We start from the raw sequence: 26,149 nt of genomic DNA on the forward strand, positions 1-26,149 counted from the left end.
GAGAAAAGATACAAGAACTTAATTTTGGATGTTTAATGTAATTGTTTATTTATAAATTGATGCACATGAATACTTGTTTGAAATTATTAAATAGATATTAAAACTTTTAATGTTGCATGATAGTAACTTTGGGAGCTGTGACAATCAGTTCGCGCCCCGGCATTTCTGACGTAGGTTGGGTTGTGACACATTTGACCCGAATTCATGGGTATGAGTCGTACCAAACCCAGATATTTCTTAAACGGGTTATAACATCTCATTAAATTAAAAAATCAATCTCATCAAATTGTTGATGTGAACTTCCTATAAAATAGGAATATACTTAAAATTATTATATGATTTTCTTTTTAAAAAGATATTATTTATAATTAAGAAACAATTTTATAGTAAAAAAAATAAGCAGGTTTTGGGTCTCGCCAAACTCATATAACTTTTAAACCAGTTTATAACATCTTAGTTATTTGTGAAACTCCTTTTATCATCAAACTCTAAATATATAAAATTAATTTTCTTACAATAAATAAAGTTAAACTTCAAAAGAAATATATAAATATTAAAAACAAATAATGTAACGTTAAAAACACATGTTGCAAATTTATGTGAAGTATAATATTTTATATGGTTTCATAATTTAATTTATGGACTATTAAAAATCTTCTATACGACATCGATTTGTTTATTAGGAGACAATAAAGTTATTAAAGGGCAAGAATCCTTCTTGAAGTAACCATTTTATGAAAACAACTTTGTAGAAGATAATGTTAAGACCAATGTTTTCAGACCCGGTTCGGATATTGATCCGGACGTTTTACCGGGTCAAAGGTTGGACCGAACATTAACCCGGATGACGTCATAAAATATTAATAAATATATATGCATATATACCCTATTTATATATATATATCAAAAATAATAATAATTAACTTTCATTTTTATTTATAATGATTTTATCAATATATTGGATATTTATTACATCCAGATTCACATAGTTATGAGTTGGTTGGGTGGCTAGTGAGGTATTCGGTAGTCATTTAAGTTTGGTGTTCACCAAGGTTCTAATCTATGCTACAGCAAGTGTTTTCTATTTAATAAACAATGCTTCATCGGTTAGACCGCCTGTTCCGGTTGAACCGTGAACCGCCTAAACCGGCCGAGCTAATAGAAAACGGGTCTAACAAGCGAACCGGACCGGATTTTCTAACAGGTCCCGGTCGAACCGGTCCAAGTTTCAAAACAATGGTTAAGACGATGTGTTTTCTGAATAATGGTAGCTAATGAAAAGAAATGGTATATAACTATCTTGTGGTAGTGGCCATTAACTAACTAATTAAAAAAATGGTATGAATATGAATTAGTTAACAAAGTTATTAATCATGGCTATATATGGTTCCCACAACCACAATGGCTCTTTTTTGGAATTGATGAAATAACCGGGCACCAAGACAACCGCATGGATCATGGGTAGCACCCCATTTTTGGGACGGCTTGGAGTTTGGCACGGGGGGAATTTCACAATGGCATGGATGGCGCCTCCAACCACAACCACAAAGGATGGCCTAACTAGCTTTGACCCGTCATGTAATGATGGTGTATTAACGTGTGCTCTGTTGCGACGGGTTAAATTTGTTGCTATACTGACACTACATTAAAAAAAATACGCATAAAACAGTAGCGACACCATATACGGTACTTGCGACAACCTTTTTTAAAAGAATAATATATGGCTCGAAACACAAAAACTAAATTACTAAACGTTTAAAACAGTATGAACACTCTTATACAGTGAAAGCAGCAACAGAAGACGTTCAAAACAGTATTAGCACTCGTTTACGATGAAAATAGCAGCAAAAGCTGTATAGTTTATGATAAAAAAAATTAACATATTTAAAAACAAACAAACAAGGTAGTCGCCCATATAAAATTTAAATCAAATTTAACATGTTTAAATAAAACATATGCTACCGATACTGAACATAATAAGTTAGTAAACATTCAAAACAATATTGTCACTCATGCAGTCTATGATATAAAATAAATAAATAAATAAATAACCGAAGATGTTACACAAGATGGCCTGCCATGTATCCTAATGGAAGATCTGCACTACACTGCCACCAACAATGCTTTTTAGTATATAGCTAGGTAACAAGTACATAACTCGCCCCTTTGCATCGACAACACAATTTCATGAACTCTATCGAGATCATTCAAGTCCATAACAAAAATGCCACTAAATTCAAAAAATAAATCATAGTGCTCAAAACAGTAGCATCACACATACAGCTCATATCAAAGCGACACTAGTTCTGTTGGTATCAGTTAGTTTTATTACAATACGGGCACTAAGCCCTATGAATTTAGTAAACACTCAGAATAACTTATGATTAAAAAAATAGCTTACAATACAAATGAATAATGTACATAGAGAGAACAAACATTTCCGTATAAAAAATAGGCACTTCCGTCCTTATGGTTTCATTTTCTTGTCATTTCTGTCCAAATCACTAACTTCATTCGTTCTACTCTATTAAGGTGGTATGAAATGACAAAACTACCCTTTTGATTAAATAGAGTAAGCTGGCATTTCCATCCCTCTGATTTGCTCACCTTTGCCATATTCGTCCAATATAAACTTATTTTTAGCCATTTCACTCCTTACGGTTTCTAAAAGTCGTAATTTTCATCCAATTTACTAATACTTTTAGCCCTTGTCAATTAAGATAGTGTGATTTGACAAGAGTGACCTTAGTAAAAAGACCATTTAAATAAATTGTATACGTTGTTAGAATTTGTATGCAGGTTTTAACAAAAGCAATTAATGTAACATAAATAAATAAACATAATCAATCCAAATCTGCAACTTTTTTGGGATTCATATGCAAGTTTTAACCAAATGGCAGCTTACTCAAAATTTAATTAAAAGGGTATTTTTATAATTTCATACTAACTTAACATACTAGAACTAACAGAGTTAGTGATTTAGACGAAAAAAGCAAGAAAATGAAACTACAAGGTACGGAAAATGATAAAAAAAAATTTTTGACGGAAATGGAAAAAAAAACAAACTACAAAAAGGAAATTGCAAATCTCTCATGTATATATATAGCAACATTTATTCAGTCGATAAAACCCAAGTGTTGCAACGAGTCAACCCGAATTCGGTTAATTATGGTCACACTCGTTAGGTCGGTAAAAGCCGGGCACTACCACGATACGCCGACGTGACTTTAAAAATGTATAAAAATGCATCTATGCTACAAAACCATCCGTGTATTTCACCAAGTGTAGTCTAGACTTCCAACCAAGTTAAAGTTAACCAAAACCAAATAACAAACCCATTTCAAAAATACCAACATACAATATATTTTCAACTAACTCGATTATACGGTTAGCCTAACATACAACAATAATGTACAAAAAATAACTAGCCCTTGAACTAGTCCAATATTTATAGATAAGTGACTTAACTTTTGTCAAATAAGCAACTGTGTATAGTCGTGGCAATTGCAGTAGCTTTGTGAGGGTGGAAAACAACTGCACAGATACCAAAACATACAGTAACCAAAGTGACCGCAAGAATGAGCGGCCGGGGCGTAAAGTATCTACGGGTTTGGTAACCGAACATGTTGTTAGAAGATTTATGCAGTTGTTCCTTGTAGGGTGAGGTTGTCACGCTCATAACACAATCGGCATTTAAGAGTGCAGTCTTTTCATTTTCATGCCCCGAAGGCGGTACCTGTGAGTTTGGAAATATGGGCTAGTCAGTCTTTTAAGAAGTATATGAGCCGAACGGTTCGTGAGCTACTCGAGATCGGCTCGCTAAAAGCTTGATTCGAGCAAAGATTAAACTGAAACTCGTTAGCCCAAGCTTTATACACTCAGCTTGATTAGCCACACATGCCTAAACAAGCTTATTATTATATAAATATAACTTTATTACATAATAACTTTATATTACATAGTAATTATTAATATATATAATTGTGATTTACATACCTAAAGTTATATATATACATAGATCTCTGCGTGTATAATTATTGCCAATATAGGCATATTGGAATAAACAATCTCACCTTTTGTGTATTGGTCGATAATAATCCCACTTTTAAAATCCTTGCCACCGGTCCAACTTTCGACTATTTTTTCTCAACGGACCTCCGTTAAAAACCACTTAACGTCGTTAAGTGTTTTTCCGAATTTCAGACCGATGTTTTAGGGCTTTTGATCGGAATAAAGGTGGATTATTTATTTCCAATTTGCCTATATAAAAAAAAAATTTTATATGTATATAAAAAATTATTAAATAACTAATAATACTAATACACAATCCAGGCTCGAGCTTAAATTGAAACTCGTTAGCCCAAGCTTAATTAGGCATGCGTGCCTAAGTGAACTTATTATTTACAGAGTAAATCACGGTTTTCGTCCTTTAGGTATATAGCAAATTTCAAGAATCGTCCTTATGACTAAGAAAATTATATAACATCCTTTATGTTCATAAATTCATGTGTCTTGTATATGAGGGCATTTACTTCCTTTCCCTTTTAATGAAAGAAATTTAAAAAAGAGCGGCTTCAATACCTGATTAACGGTTGAGATGAAGGGATGTACCTCATCCCCACATATTTTACTTTCATCATCTTCCAATAAACTATCATTTAAACGTGACCCGACTAGTTCTTTTTTTGCCAACTGCTGATTCAAGACTTTTGTGGCATGATCAATGAGTTCCTGAAGCAATGTTTTATCAGCTTCAAATATACCACCACTTTTGAAGACTCTCATCTTCACAGAATGTAACACGCGCTTCATAACCGTAGTGGACTCGTATTCAACTAAAAAGTTGAGCAAAAAAGTGAATCTTTGCAGCTGAGGTGACATTATAACACACTCTGCATCTTCTACAATTGGCTGTTTGAGTAACCATGCCATATCTACAAGCAACTCAGAGAATTTATTAGCTGCAACCTCACAAGTACTAGTCTCAGAGTCTCGTGAACAGTTTAAATAATATTTCATCTGCAGTATTTTGATCTCAGAACATATTTCTTCCTCTGCAACTAAAATTGGGATAAAATTTGATAAACCAGATTCATTCTCAACCTTCAAAAGAGAAAAATCAACACAAATGTTAAAGACAGCATTATTATATTGTTTACTTGCTGTTTACTTAGCTAAATGAACACAGTTTTTTTATACATATAGATAAACGATAATTAGGCTAGTAAATGAACCGCACATGAGCAATTAAAACGTACAAGGTTTTCTTGCTCGTGCTCGTTCAGTAAAAAAAGTTTGCGTGTTTGTGTTTGTTCGTTCAGTAACAGTATAAACGGACGGATATAGCTGAAAGGAGATAAACGAACATAACTGAGCTAAAAGCAATTAAAAGTAAACGTGATCAAAAACTTGTTGGGCCTAAAAAAGCTATCAAAACTAGACTAAATTGTAATGGGCTTAAAAGCTTTAATGAATATATAAACGAACCTAAACGAATGGACTTAAATCAATGCAAACTAACAAGCATAAACGAATTTAAATGAACAAATGTTCACGAATACAAATGAAGAATCAAGATGTCTTAGTGTTCGTTGATTTAACTAACTGAACAGCAATTTTGCTTCGTGTTCATTCGTTTATTAAATAAACAAACACAAACGTGTGGTTTGTTTACATGCCTAACAATATGTTAATAACATGAACCAAACCTCAATAAATCCAGGGCCGAACACATTCAAATCAGTGTGATTTGCACGTATACTTAGAAACTGATGATCCGAGTTTGTTGTAGAGGTGTCACTAAATGTAACACGCGCATCGTTTTTTATATACTTGCCAGCAAAAGATACTAAAAACCTGCATAATAAAATTATACAATCATCATCTTTATTGGTTGATTAGTATTGAAAATAAATATAGTTTATTGCAATTAGTGATGTACCTAAGATTAGTCTGAAGTAAGTTACTTCCACATGCCAAAAACTCAATCGGTTTGCCTGCTTCAAAGCATGTAGGTTGAATATAATGAAGCTTTGGGGATTTATCCCCTGCTTTTATTCTTGTCACAGACCTTCCGCCTGCATATCACAACAATGCACATAAGCATGCAGTTTTGAAGAAATATATACTCTTAAGTAGGCCTATAGAAGAACCAAACATTCGGTGAACAGTTCGCAAACTTTTCAGCGGGAGACTTGTTTATTTAATAAATGAACAACCATGAACAAAAAACTGTGTTCATTTAGTTAAACGAACGTACATGAACACATCTCTAATTCGTTCATTTATGATCATGAACGTCCGTTCATTAAAATTCCTTTATTTTCGATAATGTATTTATTCAAAGTTTTTGGCTCATTACAACTTTTTAGGTCCAAGACATTGGTAGTCATTACTTTTAACTGGTTTTAGCTCAGTTATGTTCGTTCATTTACTTTCCTAAACTGTTCTTTTATGTTGTTAACGATCAAACATAAACAACAAAACATGGTCGTTTTCTTAGCGACAAACATGTTATTAAAATGATAACAGTAATGTCATACGGACTTTAAAAAGCTAGTCATGAATCATAACGTATAAAAAGACACAAAAGTCAACAAACCTTCCATGACACTAAAGATCGTATTGTCTAAACTAACAAAAAACGTGTGTCGTCCAGAGAGCAAGTTTCTTGGTGATGCAAGGAGGTCATGTATACATACAACCGGATCTTCACTTAACTATTCAAGAATTTACCATAAGCTAGATAATATCATTTGAATCATTTTAATAACTAAATGCAAAATGGAAAGAAAAAAAAAGGTGTCACCTTGATCCACATAAACCTTGGCATTGCAATGAAAATAGTCAAGATCGTGCATCCTGGACGAATATACCCTTCCAACTCTACAGGCATGTTGGCTAACCATTGAAATATCTGTGAAATCATTTATTTATATCAACTTATGAGGTAAATATAAGTATTTAAACTCTTTTCAGTTGAAGTAAATAGTAACTGTTATTATAGTAGTACTTGATGCCGGAGTCTGCGTGGGAACTCTGCTGGATTCCAATCATAAAGCTTAAATGAGACCCGACCCGTTGTGCACTACATTTAAAAATATGTATCATCAGTACATTTTGTATACAATAATAGATGAAAAAGAAAGAGATCAAAGAGATTGAAAACGGTTAACATTGTAGTTCTGAACTTCTGATGCATAGAAATTCCTATATTATTTTATACAAAATAAACAATAGACTTTTAGTAAAATAATAGTGTTTTTAGATTGTGTATGTTTCACTAAGTTTGTTTCACTAATTATTTATATGATATATAAAAATGTTGAACAAACGTGTTTAGGGCCAACTGAAACAACTTTGACATGTTACAAAAAAACATATTTTGACATGTTAACGAACCAAAATCATTTTGTCATATATATGGCTCAAGGATGAGCTCGGCTCGAAAAGCTTGAATACTTATATTAATAATGATATGTTGATGACCAAAATTATCTCAATTCTCAAGTATAAATAAAAATTATACACAATAAAAAAATCAACATAATAATTCTTAGAAAATTCTCACAAAAATAATTTAACCACAAGTAGAGATGATCAAAAAAACCGGTTTCGGAACCGGAACCGGTGGAACCGAACCGGACCCGAACCGGTTCCTACCCGATTTTTGTAGGAACCGGACCCTATCTGATTCAACCCGATGATCCGTGACCGGCTCTTGCATTTCTGAGTGGGGGTGGGTAGGAACCGGAACCGGTTAGGAACCGGTTCCATCCGGAACCGATTAGGAACCGGTTCTAGTCGTTGGATCGATATAGCCGTTTTTTGACCGTTGGGGTCAAAAATAGCCGTTTTTTGGCTCCCCCAAGCACCCCACTACTAGTATAAATAGGTATTTGGTGTCATGGGTTCATCACAACACTCAAAACGCAAACCCGAACGCAAAAAAATACAAAAAAACGCTATTACAACGTTTTGAGTTCTCTAATCTCTTGTTTTCTCTTCTTCTATATTCATATTTGTTGTTATGGCTGCCTCACAATCATCGGTTGGTCAAGGTTCCAACGCCGAACCAAGTTTCGTTCGTATTGTACCTCATAATCGTAATCAAGAGATTTGGTGCAATTGGAATTTGGTTGAATTGAGTGACCATTCATTGAAGGCTCGGTGCAAGTTTTGTGGGGTTTATTCAAACCCACTTTCGAATTCAAATTTGAAGAAACACATCGAAAAACCGTATTGCAAGGCGTTGAAAAAGAACGTCGATTCGCAACAAACGCAAATGGATAGTGAAGGCGGAATATTTACATACCAAATTGATCGAGTTCAAGATCGTATGGCGAAGTTTGTGATTCAAGAAGCTTTGCCGTTTAGCCACTTCGACAACCCTCGCTTAACCGCCATGATTCGAGATACGCTTCAACCACAATACACTCACGTAAGTCGTCATACTCTTAAACGTTATTGTTTAAAATTGTGGAAGAAGGCCAAAGAGGTACTAATTGCATATTTTGAAAATATAAATACGGGAATAAACTTAACTAGTGATGTTTGGTCGGCTCCACATGGTCTACCCGAATCTTATCTTTGTGTCACCGCTCATTGGGTAGACCCGTCATCGTGGGAAATGATGAAACGCACCATTGCTTTCGAACTCTTTGAGTATCCACATACGGGAGATAATTTGTTTGAAATTTTAGATTATGTTATAAAAACTTATAAACTAGAAAATAAAATATTTTCAATGGCACTTGATAACGCGTCGAATAATACATCGGCGGTTGATAAATTAAAATTAAAATATACGCCGATTTGCAATGATGTATTTTTTCACTCAAGGTGTGTTGCACATATCATTAATTTAATCGTGCAAGACGGACTTGCTTCGGATGAGGTTACATCGGTTATAAACGATTTTAGACTAATGATACATGAAGTTTTTAAGAAAAGTAAAAAAAGACAAAAGGATTATAGAAAATTTTGTAAAGATACAGGAAGAAAAGCTTTGGGAGCTAATTGGGATGTACCTCATCGATGGAATTCCACTTGCATAATGTTTCAAAGTGCTTTGGAACACAGAGAAACTTTACAAATGTTTCATTATAGTCTTGTCGAGAATGATTTGGCAATCCCCTTTTCAAATGAGAAATGGGAAATTATCAATGACTTATCGACTTTTCTTGAAGTTTTTAAAACATCAACTACGAAACTATCGGGAACGTATTATCCGACAAGTCCCTTGGTTCTTTCGGAGTTATTTTTAATGGTTAACAATCTTAAAGAATTTGAAAATAAAAGTCCAATGTTTTCAAACATCATATTACCAATGAAGTTTAAATTAAAAAAATACTTTCTTGAATTGCCACCGGTTTTTACTTGCGCCGCCGCTTTAAACCCAATGTTAAATGTTACGGGGGTTGAATGTGTGATAGACGAAATTTTTTCAGCCTTAGATATGCATGAAATTGACCCAAACTTTTCAACAGAGGCAAAAAATTATTTTAACTTGAATTTTAAATTTATGTATGACTTTTATTTAAATAAATATGGGTCAAACATACACATGCCTATGCCGGGGGGGTCTTCATCAAGTTCAAGTGCTACTAGAGTACGAGATCCCATGATTAGCCTTATGAACACCGTTCGCAACGTAACGGCTAAAAAACAAAGGGGTAACACCCCTTCAAGCGAACTAGGAAGGTATAGTGCAAATGATTACTCTACCGGTTTATCCGAAGAGGAATATGGCACTTTTGATGTTTTGGCTTGGTGGAAGGTAAAGGAAACCGAGTTTCCGATTCTTACCACCATGGCCCGTGATTTACTAACCGTCCAAGCTTATACGGTAGCTTCGGAATCCGCTTTTTCTCTTAGTGGCAGGGTAATATCGGTGAGAAGAACAAGACTAAATTCGGAGTCGGTGGAGATGTGCATTTGCTTAAAGGATCACTTGGACTCAATCGATCGTATTCAACACTTAACCACTCTCGAAGATGAAACACCACTTGATGTTCGAGTGCACGACGAACAAGAAGGCATTTCTACAAGTAATTCCGAGGAAGAAGTCGCCGCTCAATAATTACGACGAACAAGAAGGCTTTTCTAGAAACAATATGTCACAACTTTATATTTATAAGTTTAATGTTTTGTTAATTTGTTTTTGAAGATTTTAAAACATGTAACCTTTTTTTTTTGAACTTCTTAAAGTAAATAAAATGAATTTTATGTTAATTGTTTTGTTTATTTTTCATGCTATACAAATACGAATCGTAGTTTAGAATCCAAATCGCAAACGAAAAACGAAAAAAAAAAAAAAATTTACACTGTAACCGGTTGGAACCGGTTACAGTGCAGGAACCGGTAAGAACCGGTTCCATAGGTTAGGGGTCCGAGGGTGGGAGAACCGGTTCGAGCCTAGAACCGGTTTCAAAGGGGGTTTTGAATATAGGAACCGGTTAGGAACCGGTTCCGGTTCCTAGTCCCAAACCGTTTTGAACATCTCTAACCACAAGTCAAGAACCTTTTCTGAAAAGTCTCAAAAGTAACAATCCTTCCGTTAATAGTTTTTATAAATTCCCAATAGTGGCAGGTTCAAAAGAGAACCACAAAAAAGTGGGGAACTTGAAACCATGTCTTTTACATGTAAAAAGATAATAGAAAATTCATTTTTACATGTAAAAAACACATTTTTACATAAATTTCATTAGAGCTTTTACATATAAGCACATGTAGAAGTCGTTTTCATAGAAAAAACAAAAGAATCAGCTAAAAAAAATTATTGGAATGTCTTCTACATGTATTTATAAGCAAAAGCTTCAAAAAAGTTTACACTAAAACTAATTTTTTACATGCAAAATCGAGCTTTATATAATTTTTTTACATGTAAAAGGCATGGTTCCCTAGTTCCCCATTGAACCCTCCCCTTTATATACGGATGTGTGTGATTGAAACCTAGTCCGGGTTAATACCCACAATAGCAAACGGGTCAAATCAATTAAAGAACATATTCAGTTTTCCGCCTATCATTTAAATTAAGAGTACTCAATGGAGATTCAAGGTCAAGAGGTCAAAGTCAAAGGCTTAATTTGGAGAGTCAAGATCAAGGGCTAAAATAATGGAGTAGTTTCCAACACTTATTTAGAATAAATAGGCCTAGAGTCATATCTTTCTTTATGTCTTGTTTATTTTGGTTATCAAGTTTATCTTGTATTTGGAGACTTACCATCTCGAATGGGTTAAATTGGAGACTAGCCCCCTCGAATCGGGCTGACTATCTTTTTATTTCAATAAAATAAATATTTCAATTTTTGGGTTCTATTATTTGGTTCCATTGCCGGGAAACATTAAAGGAACGATGGTGCAAACCAGGGGTAGCGGTGGTAGCAGTCTTACGTCCGATCAAATCGCCACTCAATTGGCAGCCATTGGCGCCAAGCTCGACACCATACTCTCACGATTGAGGGGTGATGTTTCAGAAATCAAGTCCTAGATGATAAGAGATGGCAGGTATTGTGAAAAGGCAGATAAGGTTCAAAAGAACATGGGACAGAGAACGGTTTAACGGCAGACAAAAAAGGCGAGCAGATAAGGTTCAGAAGAACATGGGAACGGAGGACAGTTTAACGGCAGACAAAATAGGCGTGATGGTTAACTCTTATAACCAGAAAACTCATCATCAGATTTTGAAAATTAAATATGATGAACCTAATACCATTAGTTTGGCCCATGAATCCGAGTCCAAAGTTGGCGATACAAAGCCCAACATAAACCCAGTAGTAACACCTGCCGTCAAACCTAACTTATCGTTTGTTACTCGGTCATTGCAATCCACTCCTAAAATCCTTCCACACATATTTGATTCTATGAAGCACGGGAGATTCCTAGCATGCAAATTGTTGGGCTCAGGGGAAGAGGAAAAGAATACCAACTCTGAACAACCAACTGCAATTACATAGGACACCCATGACAAGAAGAAAATCGCTGAAATCAAGCAGTAATCAAAGTCGGGTGTAGATGCAAAAGACAAGGAAATTGCATGGCTTTCACAATCTGCTCTAGCTTATGGATAGATATATGAAAAGGGTCAGCCTATACTTGAATAGTTGATCGCTTGGCACAACTATCGGATTTTCGACTTAAGGACAAGTCGTTTGTATGGCCAGGATGTATTGATACGGTCCCATATCTTGGTCAAATCAGTTATAAAAAGAGGGGATATGAGGTTAATGAGTGGCTAAAATCTAGAACCAATTATTATTCTATTAATAAAGGGTAGCTTAAGTTTAAGACAAGTTATTATTCTAATAGTGCTTATTTATATCTATTGTTCTAGTGAGGAGGTGAATGTTTGTTATAACTATCTAAATATTAGGTTTCTTTAACCTTATATTGGAGACTTCCCATCTCGAAACGGGTAATCGGAAACATCACATCTCGAATCGGGTTATTATGTTTTAGTAATTGAATCGTTTGTTTGAGTCCAGATTCTAGACTCTATTATTTAAATGATAGAACCAAAAATTGAAATACTTATTTTATTGAAATAAAAAGATAGTCAGCCCGATTCGAGAGAGGCTAGTCTCCAATTTAACCCATTCGAGATGGGAAGTCTTCAAATACAAGATAAACTTGATAATCAAAATAAACAAGACATAAAGAAAGATATGACTATAGGCCTATTTATTCTAAATAAGTGTTGGAAACTACTCCATTATTTTAGCCCTTGATCTTGACTTCCCAAATTAAGCCTTTGACTTTGATCTCTTGACCTTGAATCTCCATTGAGTACTCTTAATTTAAATGATAGGCGGAAAACTGAATATGTTCTTTAATTGATTTGACCCGTTGGCCATTATGGATATTAACCCGGACCAGGTTTCTATCAATACTTCCGGCCCGGAAACATGACTTGTCCTCAAGTTAAGAAGAGGGCAATTTGAGGATGAGGAAGTTGATCCGCACAACTTCTCCACGGTGGTCGCCATTCTAGGCGTACAACAACGATAGGAGTTGTCTTAAAATAGCACCATGGTGGACGCCACTCTAGTCTTCTTGCGACACTTTTACAATGAAGTGTTCTAGAACTATCGGTTCTTTGCGCACAGGAAGTCTTTGTTAATCTTGGAGCGATTGTCGCAAGCTTTATCCCATGTTTGACAACTTTGAGATGCGAATGTGGAGCGAACAACAATGATGAGACAAGGGGTGCACACACACACCGGAATTGTTGGTTGATGTTTGACAGAACCTTCCAATAGAAAAACACGATATTGTGGTATGAAGGTGTTGGTCTTATAGTTGGTGTCGGTGTAGGTGAAGATGGTGTTATGATGTCCAGTTTTGATGTTATTGTTGGTCCCGAGTTAGGTGCAGATGGTGCGGGAAGTTTGGTACCATAGGTTCCATTTGAACTCCTTCCCGAACCAGGCTTCATTTGATTACTACAACGGATGGGCGTTCCAAACCTCATAGCCATGAGTTATGCAACCTTCGACATTATGGAGTCGAGCTTGGCGTTGATGATAGCTAACTGAACGACGATTCCAGGTCGACTGAACCATGTTTCCCCGGCAATGGAACCAAATGATAGAGTCTAGAATCTGGACTCAAATTACTAAAACATAATAACCCGATTCGAGATGGGAGGTCTCCGATTACCCGATTCGAGATGGGAAGTCTCCAATATAAGGTTAAAGAAAACATAATATTTAGATAGTAATAACAAACATTCACCTCCTCACTAGAACAATAGATATAAACAAGCACTAGTAGAATAATAACTTGACCTAAAGTTAAGCTACCCTTTATTAATAGAATTAAAACCGGTCCTAGATTTCAACCACTTATTAACCCCATATCCCCTCTTATAATAACTGATTTGACCAAGATATGGGACCATATCAGTGTGTGTGATATAACCCCGAAAACGAAAGATTTATTTTATTGAAATAATAAGATAGTTGGCCCGATTCGAGTGGGGCTAATCTTCGATTTAACCAATTCGAGATGGTAAGTCTCGAGTTGCAAGATAAACTTGATAATCAAAACAAACAAGACAGACAAAGACAAAGAAAAAGATATCACTCTAGGCCTACTTGAAACTTGACTTGACTCTCTACTAATTAAACCCTAGTTGACTGGTTATGTGGGTAACAAATAGGTTGACTCGACCCACTGGATACCTATCAGTGTGTGTGTGTGTAGAAGGGCGTTCATTTCATAATCAAGAATATGTTGAGAACTGCCGAAACCGCATATTGTAGTTATACCTCTTGCTTTAAGTGTGATACAAAAGGTGGTTACATAAGTGCCTACCCTACCATCTCACTAAAAAATCAATGCACTACGTACAAGCGATTTATACAGTAGTTCTCAACAAAAAACTGGTACTGAAAAGACATCCCTGCATATATACATACGTATAGATACACACACACTTATACAATAAAGGTAAATCGTTTACCATAGAACTGAAATCCGCCTTGTCATCGGAATTAAATGTAGAATGTGTGGCTTTTTCTTTATCTTCATCAGTTTGAGTTTCACCAGAAGCAGCTAAAGATGGAATACTATCACTGTTAATAACAGTTAAAGCATTAACGTTGCTGGAACTACGCCCTTCACCTGCAGCCATAACAAAAAACTGCTTCAAAAAACTGATTCAAAAGAAAAATCAAGGTAACATATATGATATTGTCAATTGTTCCAAAACTTCAATGTTAACTGCTATGCAATGTCTCATATTAGATTAAAAAAGAGATAACATGCAACTGTACTTTACACTTAGATAGTCACATAATGAAATTTGTTGTAGCATGTAATCATGTATGAATATAGGGATATAAATATGTAATTTAGTTTACACTTGGATAATACGTTTTGTTGTAGTTAGCATGAACCAATTGTCTGAAACTTACTATACGCCCCAAATAATCATGGTCAGTAAACAAATTATGTTCATCCGAACATTAAAAAAACAAAAACAAAAAACGGTCTTTTTGGGACTTCAAATCAGAATAATTAAAAAAACAGTTCCAACCAAAAATTGAAACACCTTAAAAATAGGAAGAAAAGAAATATGAAGTTATGTTATTGTCACCTTTTTCAGCTTTATCACAACCATCATCATAATCATCTGCTGCTGATTGAAGTCCAGATTCCTTAGCATCTGTGGGTTTCCTTCTTCTTCGTCGGTTATTGTGGCGTTCTAATTTCCTTCTGCAACTACGTTTACCTTCATCAAAATCTATCAGGACATGAAACCTGCAACAAGATGAATTTGTCAGCAAATACTTTACCTTTACATTAGAGGAGTGTTCAATGAATGGAATTTCAAATACTCATATTGATCGAGTCGAGTTATTCAATTTTTAAGATTTTGAAGCTGGATTCAATTACGCAACTGACAACTTGAACCGAATCAAATAGAAAAGAATTTCGAGTTTTCTATGTCCGATTTAAACACTGAACACCCTTAGTTGACAACTGCTATAGAAATCAAAAAATAAACCATCGAACGATGTAACAAACTAAGTGAGCTAGAAATCAAATACATAACTATAAACCCGATTACTAGATTATGAGTTTAGAACTTTTAGACATATCAATATAGAATAATAATTTATTTACACAGAATTTTACACACAAAGATCATGAGAGGACTCATTCTTCGTGAGAGAATCAGAGAGCTCCATACTAGATATATGCAAATAAATCATACTACTATGTATATGTAGTATGGAGTTTTTTAGTTCTCTAATGATTAAATACACACACATATATATCTTAAAAATAATAAATTTGTCTTGGATTTGAAATTACTAAATTTGATTCTGATTCGAATACTGACCACCTCTACTTCTAGAATCACAAACTTGTATTGGATTCAAAATTCAATTAGTAAACTCAAACTTAAAAAGTGAAATAAAAATACATGTAACTAACTAACTTACTTGCCACACTGCTGGCAGTATCTCTTGTTAATAGCATCAATGACGACACTAGTAGCATTAGCACAGCGAAGGCAAACTCTGTGTCTTTTATGATATCCTTTGAGCTCACTGATATCTGACTCGCAGTCGGGAACCTGACATCGATCACTCGTCTTCGTCCTCTTCTTCTTCTTCTTCTTCCCCGAAACAGCTCGTTGTTGTTCTTCCTCCGCCGCAAGCTGCGCGTCTAGCTCCGGGCAGGCGCAAGGGATCCGACCGGCGAGGAAATTGGAGCAGGCCATCCGTGGGTCCCCCCTAGGGTTAGAATTGGAATCAGATACATGGGGCTGCTCCGGAGATGTTGGAATGAGAGGCAGATCGGGTAAGGGGTGGTCATGGAGGTTGAAGTCGAGGAGTTGAGTCCAGTCCCAAGTGGAAGATGAGGGTTCGTCGTCTATGGCGGTTGTTAGTGGTGGTGGTGAGTTATGCATTTGGTTTAATTGAAATTGGTCAAGAAGAGTTAGGGTTGGTGTGGTGGTGGTGGTGGTGGTGGTTTATAAACAATATGATACGCGGCGAAGGGTGAAAGTGAAATTAACAGCAGCTGCAGCTAATTTATTTACTTATGGCTCCTGGAAAACCCGAAGAGTCAATGATGATGATGATAGTCTGGGCCATTGCGGGAGATTGGTCCTTGTCATTTGCGTAATACTTCCATCACTGGGCCTGCCTTGTGCCATATTTTTTAAACGCCTAATAATTCATATTTTTCTAATTGATGTCTTAAACAAGACTATAATTCAGAAACTTTTGGTTGAAAATTACATATAGCTTAGCCACTTAACAAAAACCCTATTTTTTAATAACCACCTCCAGTATCCGGAAGAGTGTTTCTGAGATAAGATGTCAGACGTTTATGCTGTTTTTGATGCTTAAGATATGACTCACCCAAGAACACTATCAAAGAGAAAACTTACCACCACTCTGGGAAAAGATCACTAACTACCTAACTAGCCAAGTCAGAAGTATTATGACAAAGACATATCTTCGTTCGGATAGTGAATTGGATATTTAAATTATTTAAAAAGAAAAAAATAATTCTATCACTTTTTTAACGATATTTTATTTCTTTTAAAAAAACAACTAGCAGGAAAACTAGCAAAAACCCTAAGACAAAACCAACGAAACAAACAAGACAGACTAAACACCAAAATAAGCCCTTGAGAAACTAAAAAGGGAATGAATACCTGAAACAACCATAAAAGCAAAGTGACTTTGTTAACCAAACCTCAACCTAGGGATCTAACCCTTCGTCTTCTATAACTTTATAAACAAGATCTTCTATGCTCTCTGAAGAAACACTAATCGACCCCGGGCAGATTACGGATAATCTGGGGGTTAAATAGGTGTTTCCCACGAGGATGAGGTCCAGCAAAGAAAGTTGTTCTTCAGGTGACCTGCAAAACAGACACCGTAAGCTCGTCACTGAGAAGGGGGGGTTCCTCCTTGTGACCACCCTCCGGCGTGAGAATCAGACTAGATTGCTCTGAATATAAGTGTATATTAAGAGATTGCTAGAGAAGATAAGATAATGAGATATCAGATGATGTCCTTACCATTCCAAGGTGTTGGAGTATTTATAGCCGAAGGTAGGTTTTCAAGAAGGTACAGCCGGCTGAATAGTATTCCTGTTCTACCAACAGTGGGCTACGCACAAGCCATGCTGGTTGGTGGATAGGCTGCGGCCGATAGTGACAAGGCCGGCTGCATACTGTTCCTTTACTGCCGGCTATGCACTGTTCCACCAACTGTAGGCTACGCACGTCCCATAGTAAGGGTTGGTGAGTAGGCAGCGGCTAATAGTGACAAACAGTACTAGAGGGTGCTCCTCCTCGTACTGTTGTCGGTGAGCTGTCACCCTGTGATTGGTTCATGGGCTGTTTTGGTCAGATCGTCTGTTTTGCCCATACCTTGGCAGGTATAGTACAAAAGATCTTCCAGAAGCATATGGACTGGCTCATTTGGGCGGGAGTATTCCCGCCTTGCTCATTCCTTCAGGTGACATTACTGAAGTATCAAGAGTTAGTGCCTTGTGCGTGTAGCCTTGCTATCAGTGCGGGTAGCCTTCCCTGATGGCTTGTATCCACAGCTGCGGGAACAGGCGGGGTACTTTACCATTGGGAGGCTTTCCCTGCGGGAACAGCTGGCGTACTGCGCGTAAGGTCTTCATCTCTGAGCATGGTGGGTCCTGCGGAAGCAGTTGGTCGTTGCGCAGACGTCCCTCTTCAAGGTGAGTCTTGCGGGTCCAACTGGGCTTTGCTGGGACCTACCTCTTCAAGTCCCCCCAGTCCAATGTTCTTCTCATGAATTATTAATAAGTGAGGTGAACTTTTGGACTTTAGCAAGGGGTTTTGAAAAGGGTTTTTAGTTTTAAGGTTTTCCGTGGGGATTCTTCCCGCGGTTTTCCTAACGTCACGCAGAAATTCCCGACTTTTCTGCTTGATCTTTGGGTATGAAGCGGGTAGGTCTGTAACCTCCTCGCAAGTCAGGAGCGTTGAGTCCCACTTGTGTGGATTCTCCATGGGAATTTGGTAGTTTTGAACATAGTGATCAATTATGTTAAAACCACCAATTCCATCTTGGAGTTTCAAACAATATAGTTCTCGACGTTCCCGCTATGCGGGGATGTTATTCCCGTTTCCTCAAGCATGGCCCAGAAGATCCTTCTTGGTTTGAATTCCCTGCGGAGCGCTAAGTATGTGAAGGGTTTTGCCTTGATACTGTACCCGCACTCGTCTTACGGTTACTTTACTTCCAAGGTATTCCTGGCGTCAATTCCCTGCGGGTGCTAAGTATGTGAAGGGTTTTGCCTTAACACTGTACCCGCACCTGTCTTATAGTTACTTGGTTGCCAAGATAAGGGGTATTTTCCCGCTTACTTTTGAATCTTTTTGAAATTTTGAAATTCGAAGAGTTGGTGAAAGGATAAGAACAGTCCAAACTATTGAAACGTCGTCCGACGGTTTCTTCTGACAGTGTCAGGACGTGCAGGAAGTTATGGCGACGTGACAGTATATGGTCATTCCAGGCGCTTTTTCAGGCGCGTGGGCGCGAATTTTCGGGCGCGTGGCCGCGAAATTAATGGCACGCGTCCTTTCAACAGCTGTTGCCAGCTTGCTTATTGCCACGTGTCATAGTTTCATTGCACCTGCGATTTCTCTCTCTTCCGCATTAAATTCATCGCATTAATTGCGATTAGTATATAAAGGGGGAGAGGGTCCTTTGCAATCCACACTTTCACTTTTCTCTTCATCTTCGAAACGATTTCCGGCGAATACTCACCTTTTCAGTCGAGCATTCTCTTGAAATCGTTCTCTTCTTTCATACCTGCAAGATGTCTTCTGCTCACGATCTTGAGGCTACAGCCCAGGAGGCTGGGGTGTACGCCGAGAACCCGTCATCCACGTCCGACAAGGATGACAAGAGTACTGCTGGCGAGTGCCAGTGTGCCCTGCCTGTCGATCTATATCAGTACATCGTCAGGAAGTTCATGCTCGAGTCTTTCGAGCCTGAGTTTCCTGAACCTCACCAGACGGTGTATGATGCCCCAGAGGCAAGATCGGGGTATATGCCGCATTCTTTGTCTATGGGAATCTTAGGTTCCTCTTGACGAAGTTTGTGTACCGTGTTCTGGAGAGGCACGGTGTACACCTGACCGAGGTACACCCGATGGCGATCGCGAAGATTCGCCACTTCGAGTGGGTGTGCCGGATTCTGGGCGTTGAGCCCTTCGTCGACCGCCTGATGACCTTCTACTCTTGGAGGTGCATCCAGGGGTGGTATACTCTGATAACCCGGATCAAGGGTTTGAAGATTTGCGCAACCGAGCGCAGTCTTCGTTCTTGGAAGCGGGAATTCTTTTATATCTCCGCTCGCGCCATCCCCCTTGCCATGAAGTTCAAGAATGGGCAAGCACTCCCCAGCCTTCACGCCTCCAACTACCAGGAGGCGGAATGGTTCTCAAAGATTTCCCGAGTCCAATCTCCGGTTTACCGCTTTGCGGAGTCCGGGATGGTGATGCTCGGGATGAGCCGGGTGTGGAAGGATGCGGAGGCGCAAAAGATCCCGATCGTCCTTGAATACGGTTTGAACTCTGTCCCTTACGGTATGCTCTGTCTTCTTTGTTTATATAGGTTTGTCTTCTAACTGTTTTTCTTTTATTTCAGAGGGGAACGACTTGCAGTCGCTCCTGTATCCGCGGGAGGCTGATAGTCCCGCTCGGATGGGTACTCGTTCTCTAGATGAGAACGAGTTGCCCATCCTTGAACAGACGGCGGATCGGTTCGTGGAGGTCTACCCGCCGGGCCACGAGATCCTGAGCGCCAGGCGGCCAGGTAAGGCGTTATTCAACCCTCGACCCCTCAATGCTGAAACCTCTGCTGGAATTCCTCTAATCTTGTGTTCTGATGAGGAATCCGCAGATGGTCCTCCGTTGGTGCGGAAGAAGAAGGCTGCCGGCGGGAAGGGGAAGGCGAAGGTGGCCTCCACTGCCGATCCGGTGCCTCGGTCTGATTCAGAGACCGAGAGCGAGGAGGTGGCGGGCAACCCTGGTGGTGATAAGACCATTGCTCCGGAGGCTGCGACGACTGTCACCTCCGGAGAGCCCAGGATGACGACGGTGAGCGGCGTAAAGAGGCCGGCTCCATCGGGTTCGTCCCCGCCTGTCCGCACTTTTAGGCTCAAGAAAACCCGTAAGTACAAACTTCCTTCATTTTTAACTTCATAGCTTTCCATCATTAATACTTATCTCCTTTGTGCAGGCGTGGATGCTACCGCATTCCAGGGTGGAGCGGGGAGGAGTACCTTCGGACCCATGACGGTAGGCTTGGTCAGCCTACCTGAGGTGACGACCCAGGCGGCTGCGCCTGCTTCAGTTGGTTCAGTTGCTCACCCCGTTGAGCCAACTGTTCCAACTGTGATGACATCACCGCCGGCTGTCAGTGCCATATTTACTGAATCATTCACTGAGCCGGCGGTTACTTTTTCTGCGGACTCCGCCGCGGCGACCACGGTTGTGAGTTCACCTACGGTGAGTTCGCCTCCGTTGGTTTCTACTACCGCGGCGGCCTTCACCATGCCTCCTCCGTCATCGGCAACGACGGCCGATCCTTCAGGTATGCTTGGGGCTTCTCGCCAACCTCTGCCTCCTTCCCACGTGCCTGACCTCTTGGACGGATTTCCCTTGGGTTCAGGTGATGGGTTTGGCGGCTATCGGCCTGTTGTTGACCCTACAGGTGCGTAGGGTTCTTTTGGCCTTTTTTTTTTTTTTTTTTTTTATATCATCTTTTCCTAACTGCTTTTTGTTTTTTGCAGTGTCGGATTCCAATGAAGTGTATGTTCCACGATGGAACATCCGCCGAGGAACAACCCTTCGCACGCCTGTGGAGTGCGTGGAGTGGGCTCGTCACGCAGCTCCCAGTGGTGCGTTGGGGGAAGCCATGGCTAGCTACCAGGAGGGTAGGCTAACCAATGAGCTTCGGGTTCTCCTGGCCCGGATGCAGCCGCCCGTCGAGCTGCTTTGTCGTGAAAACGACAAGTTAAAAGCAGCTCGCATCCAAGAAGTAGCTCAGGCGCGGGCTGTCCGGGAGGAGAATAGGAGGCTTTACGCAGTGGCTGCGGAAAAGGAGGCCTTCAAGGCCCTCGAGGTTGAAGTTCAGGCCCGGCTCGAGGCCCGTTCCAAGGCTGCCCAAGCTGTTAACGAACAGCTTCGGCTGGCTAAGGAAACTGCAAGGAACGCAACCGAGAGGGCCACCAAGGCTGAAGCTGTTGCTGAGCCTCTGCGCCTCGAGAATGAGGAACTTAAAGCCAAACTAGAGGCGCTCCAACAGGCTCATGATGCCTTGGCGATGGAAGACGCCAAGAAGCTCCAAGAGATCTTGGACCAGAGGGGCGTGCTTGACCACACTGAGCGGAAGCTAAAGGGCGTTGAAGAGGCTGCTGCAAAGGAAGTGTTGCTTGCCAACCTCAATAAAAGTGAAGCCGAACGCGCCCGTAACCAAGCTCAAGCCGCCCTCCAAGAGGCTCTGGTTGCCAAGGAATGGCTTCTTCGAGAAGCGTTGTCTCAGGTAAGTTTAACTTTATAATGTCTTTACGCTTTTCTTTGTAAATAGAAAAGGTTTTGATACTTGTATTTTTTCTTGTAGGTTGTGCATCGAGTCTTTACGGACACATCATACGACGATGCCATGAGCGCAGCCCTCAACGCTTCTCATGAGGATGGGGAAAAGGTCGGCTTCCTGCTTGGTCTAGGGTTTGTTGAGAAAGGCATCCCGCCTTCCAACTTCCCTTTGTATGATGTGGATACTAAAGCTGTTTATGACCAAGCAGTGAACCAGTATGCCGCCTTCCCGCATCCGGTGGTGGAGAAGGTGAACGAAGTCGCTGCTGCTGATGATGGGCTAGCTATCCTTAAAGCTTTCCTTGAACCGCCACGCTCTACTGATGGTGCGGGTCCAAGTGGAAGTGGTCCTGAAGCTTGATCCTGAAGATCCCTTTCCACCATTAGAGTAGATTTTTATTTTTGTATAGCTTCTTTTGTATGCGGGTATGCACCCAGCAATCTTTGTAATATTTAAATTTTGATGGAATAATGATTGTGTTAATTCCTTGCCTTGTTTATTTTACGCATGTTTTGATTTAACTTAGCAACTTCTTTAGTACTTAGATAAGTCAACTTTTTAACGTGGCAAATTATAAGTTTGTTTCGCTTCCTCTTTCATGATTGTGCGGGTATGACCGTCACTTACACTTAGTAGGATGGCTTAACTTTACTTATATCTGACCTGCGTGGAAGTTTTCCTCATCTTTTCCTTTGAAATTTTCTAAGTGTTTAGAATAAGTTAACCTTTGAACGTGGTAGATAATAGGTTGAAATTTTGCCTCCTTGTTCGTGATTGTGCGGGTAAGACCGTCACTTGCACTTTGTAGGATGGCTAAACTTTGCCTACATCTGACCTGCGTGGAGGTTTTCCTTAAACTTTTGAAATTTTTACCGTTTTGTGTTTATGCGGGTTTTGCCGCCTTCCACACGTAATGACTTACTTCTTCCCATATTTATGCGGTGAATACCGGCACATCAGTGTGGGAAGTTCATAAGTATAAAGGTAAGGCTATCAACACATTGTGAAAGGAGAATCATTTCCATTAGAAGTGGCTCTAGGCCTTTTCTTTACAAGTTTGGAATTGATATACATGTAACATTTGCGTAATTGAGCTCCTTTCCATGTTCTTGGGATGGGAGTGCCATCGAGCCTTTCGAGCCGGTACGCGCCCTTTCCCAGAACTTCTTTGATAATGTATGGCCCTTCCCAGACCGGGGCCAGTTTTCCTGGGCGTTGTTGGTTCGAAGCCTCGTTGTTACGCAGTATGTAGTCTCCTACATTGAAGTTGCAGAGTTTTACCCGCGTGTTGTAGTACTTTTGCATTTGTCGCTTGTAGTTCTCTTCACGCACTGCAGCTAAGTCTCTGCGTTCCTCGGTTAGCATAAGGTCTAACCGTCTTTCCGCATCATTGTCTTCTGGCTGAATCAAGACCCTTGGTGAGGGTAAACCAATTTCGACCTGGACCATGGCTTCAGTGCCATAAGTGAGACTGAACGGGGTTTCTCCCGTACTGGCCTTTTTCAGCGTTCTGTTTGCCCAAAGGACGTGCGGAAGCTCGTCCACCCAGCCGGATCTGTGTTCCAAGAGTCTTTTCTTTATGCCTTCGACGATGCTCTTATTTGCTCTTTCTACCTCACCATTACCCTGCGGGTGCGCCACTGAGGTAAAAGTGTTGGTGATTTGAAGTTCTTCCAGCCACTTTTGTAGCTTCTTGTCAGCAAAGTTGGTGCCGTTATCGCTCACCAAATTCTGTGGAAGTCCAAAACGACAAATAATAAATTCCCAAATAAATTTTTTGATATGTTTCGCGGTTGTTTGGGCTAAGGGTTTTGCTTCTATCCACTTGGTGAAGTAGTCGATGGCTACCACTAGGAACTGAACATTTCCTGCTGCTGTAGGAAATGGGCCTGTCACATCGATGGCCCACTTCTGAAATGGCCATGAAGAGGTGACTGGAACAAGTTCATTCTTCAGGCGATGCGTGTTGGGTGCGTAGAGCTGACAAGACCTGCATTTTCTGATGTATGCCAGCGCATCCGTATGCATCCCCGGCCAAAAGTATCCCGCGTTGTTCAGCTTAGCTACAACAGCGCGTGGACCTGCGTGTACTCCACAGATGCCTTCGTGTACTTCCCTTAGGAGGTAGTCAGCATCTTGGTTGTCCACACATCTTAAGAGTGGGCCAAGAAAGTTACGTCTGTAAAGGATGTCATCGATGAGTTGATAATTCAGTGCTTTACAGCGTAGTTTTCTTGCCTGTGTTTTTGACTCTGGTAGTGTACCTGCCGCAAGGTATTTTATTATTGGTGTCATCCACGTTTCTGTGCCGGTTGGATGACACAAATTTCTTTGTGCGGGACCGAATGTGCCTCGAGGAGTTCAATGCGGATGTCCTTTCCCAAGTGGGTGAAGGCTAATGATGCAAGCTTGCTTAACGCATCCGCAGATTTGTTTTCACTACGCTTGACGTGTATGACTTTGCAATCGTTAAAATCGCGCATAAGGGTTTTTGCTTGTGCGAGGTACAGGGCCATTGTGTCGTTCACGGCCGTGTACGTTCCGTTGATTTGATTGGCTACTAACATGGAATCCACGTGGGCTTCCAAGTGTTTCACTCCCATCTTACGCGCAATTCTCAGCCCGGCCAAGAATGCTTCATACTCGGCTTCGTTATTCGTACTTGGAAAATCCAGTCGAATAGCGTAAGTGTATTCTTGGCCTGCTGGGTTGGTTAGTTTCAGCCCTGCGCCTGAACCCTCGTTACTGGCTGCTCCATCAGTGTAGAGTCGCCAGACATCATTGATGTCCTGTGCTGGAGAGGGTTGAGCCTCTTCCTGGCACTCTTTTTCCCGCGATGCAGGCACTTCCGCAATAAAGTCGGCCAAAACCTGGCCTTTTATGGCTGGTCTTGGCTTATACTTTATCGCGTATTCCCCCAACTCAATTGCCCATTTGGCTAGGCGTCCCGATAACTCGGGTTTGCGTAGAACGTTTGCAAGTTTGAAGTTGGAGAGAATGGTGATTGGGTGACCCTGGAAATATCGTCTTAACCTGCGTGAAGCGTGTATAAGTGCTAAGACTAATTTTTCGAGGGTAGAGTACCGGGTTTCTACGTCTGTTAGGATACGGCTGACATAATAGATTGGCATCTGGATGCCTTTCCGTTCAACTAGCAGGACCGCCCCGGTTGCTCTATCTGTTGCGGAAAGGTATAGGATTAACCCCTCCCCCGCTTCTGGTGCTGTGAGCGTTGGGAGTTCGATCAAGCGTGACCGAATCTCCTGAAAAGCTGCTTCCGCTTCTGGTGTCCAGCGGAAGTGCGTTTTCTTTAAACAGTTTCTCAACGTTGACACGAAAGGAAACGACTTATCCGCGTGGTTTGCCAAAAAGCGATTAAGTGTGACTAGTCGTCCATTCAGTGTCTGAGCCTGTTTGATGGTAGTAGGTGATTCCATTTTGATAATGGCTTCGACCTTTTCAGGGTTCGCTCTGAAGCCATCTTTAGTGACGATGACCCCCAAGAACTTCCCTTATTCCATTCCAAATGCACACTTGCTCGGGTTGAGCTTCATGTTTATCTTCCTGAGCGTGTTGAAAGTTTCTTCGATGTCTTTCAACATCGCTTCTGCGTCAGGGCTTTTGATGACCAAGTCATCCATGTAGACTTCCAAGTTCCTCCCAATTTGGGCATGAAACTGGTTGTCCATCAGGCGTTGGTATGTGGACCCGGCATTCTTAAGTCCAAATGGCATCATTTGGTAACAAAATGTGCCATCGGGCGTCCGAAAAGCGGTTTTGTCCTGATCATCAACGGCCATGTGGATTTGATGGTACCCCTTATACGCATCCAGGAAGCATTTAAGGCGAAACGGTGCTAACGAATCCACCTTAAGATCAATTTCGGGTAACGGATAACAATCTTTGGGGCATGCTTTGTTTAAGTCCTTGAAATCTATGCACATGCGCCATTGTTTGTTATTCTTCGGTACCATAACGGGATTTGCAACCCATGTTTGATATCTGCTAACGCGTACGATGCCTGCGTCAAGGAGTTCC

General features: G+C 40.0%; 1 protein-coding gene across 1 annotated transcript; it reads right to left on the reverse strand.

Annotated features, from left to right (window-relative positions):
• Nucleotides 1–3,139: 3,139 nt before the first annotated feature.
• LOC143633645 (squamosa promoter-binding-like protein 7) lies at nucleotides 3,140–16,471 on the reverse strand. The gene is made up of 10 exons (XM_077101905.1): nucleotides 15,954–16,471; nucleotides 15,085–15,264; nucleotides 14,465–14,633; nucleotides 7,013–7,087; nucleotides 6,809–6,916; nucleotides 6,602–6,719; nucleotides 5,942–6,077; nucleotides 5,709–5,856; nucleotides 4,582–5,103; nucleotides 3,140–3,736 (listed from the first exon to the last, which is right to left on the reverse strand). Exons 1-10 carry the CDS (start codon nucleotides 16,421–16,423, stop codon nucleotides 3,464–3,466), a joined length of 2,199 nt encoding a protein of 732 aa, XP_076958020.1. The 5' UTR covers nucleotides 16,424–16,471; the 3' UTR covers nucleotides 3,140–3,463.
• Nucleotides 16,472–26,149: the final 9,678 nt, after the last annotated feature.

This window comes from Bidens hawaiensis, unplaced genomic scaffold, assembly GCF_021521415.1.
Source record: "Bidens hawaiensis isolate Kalapana, Puna unplaced genomic scaffold, B.hawaiensis_p1.1 tig00006836_1, whole genome shotgun sequence".
NCBI classification, from domain to species: Eukaryota; Viridiplantae; Streptophyta; class Magnoliopsida; order Asterales; family Asteraceae; genus Bidens; species Bidens hawaiensis.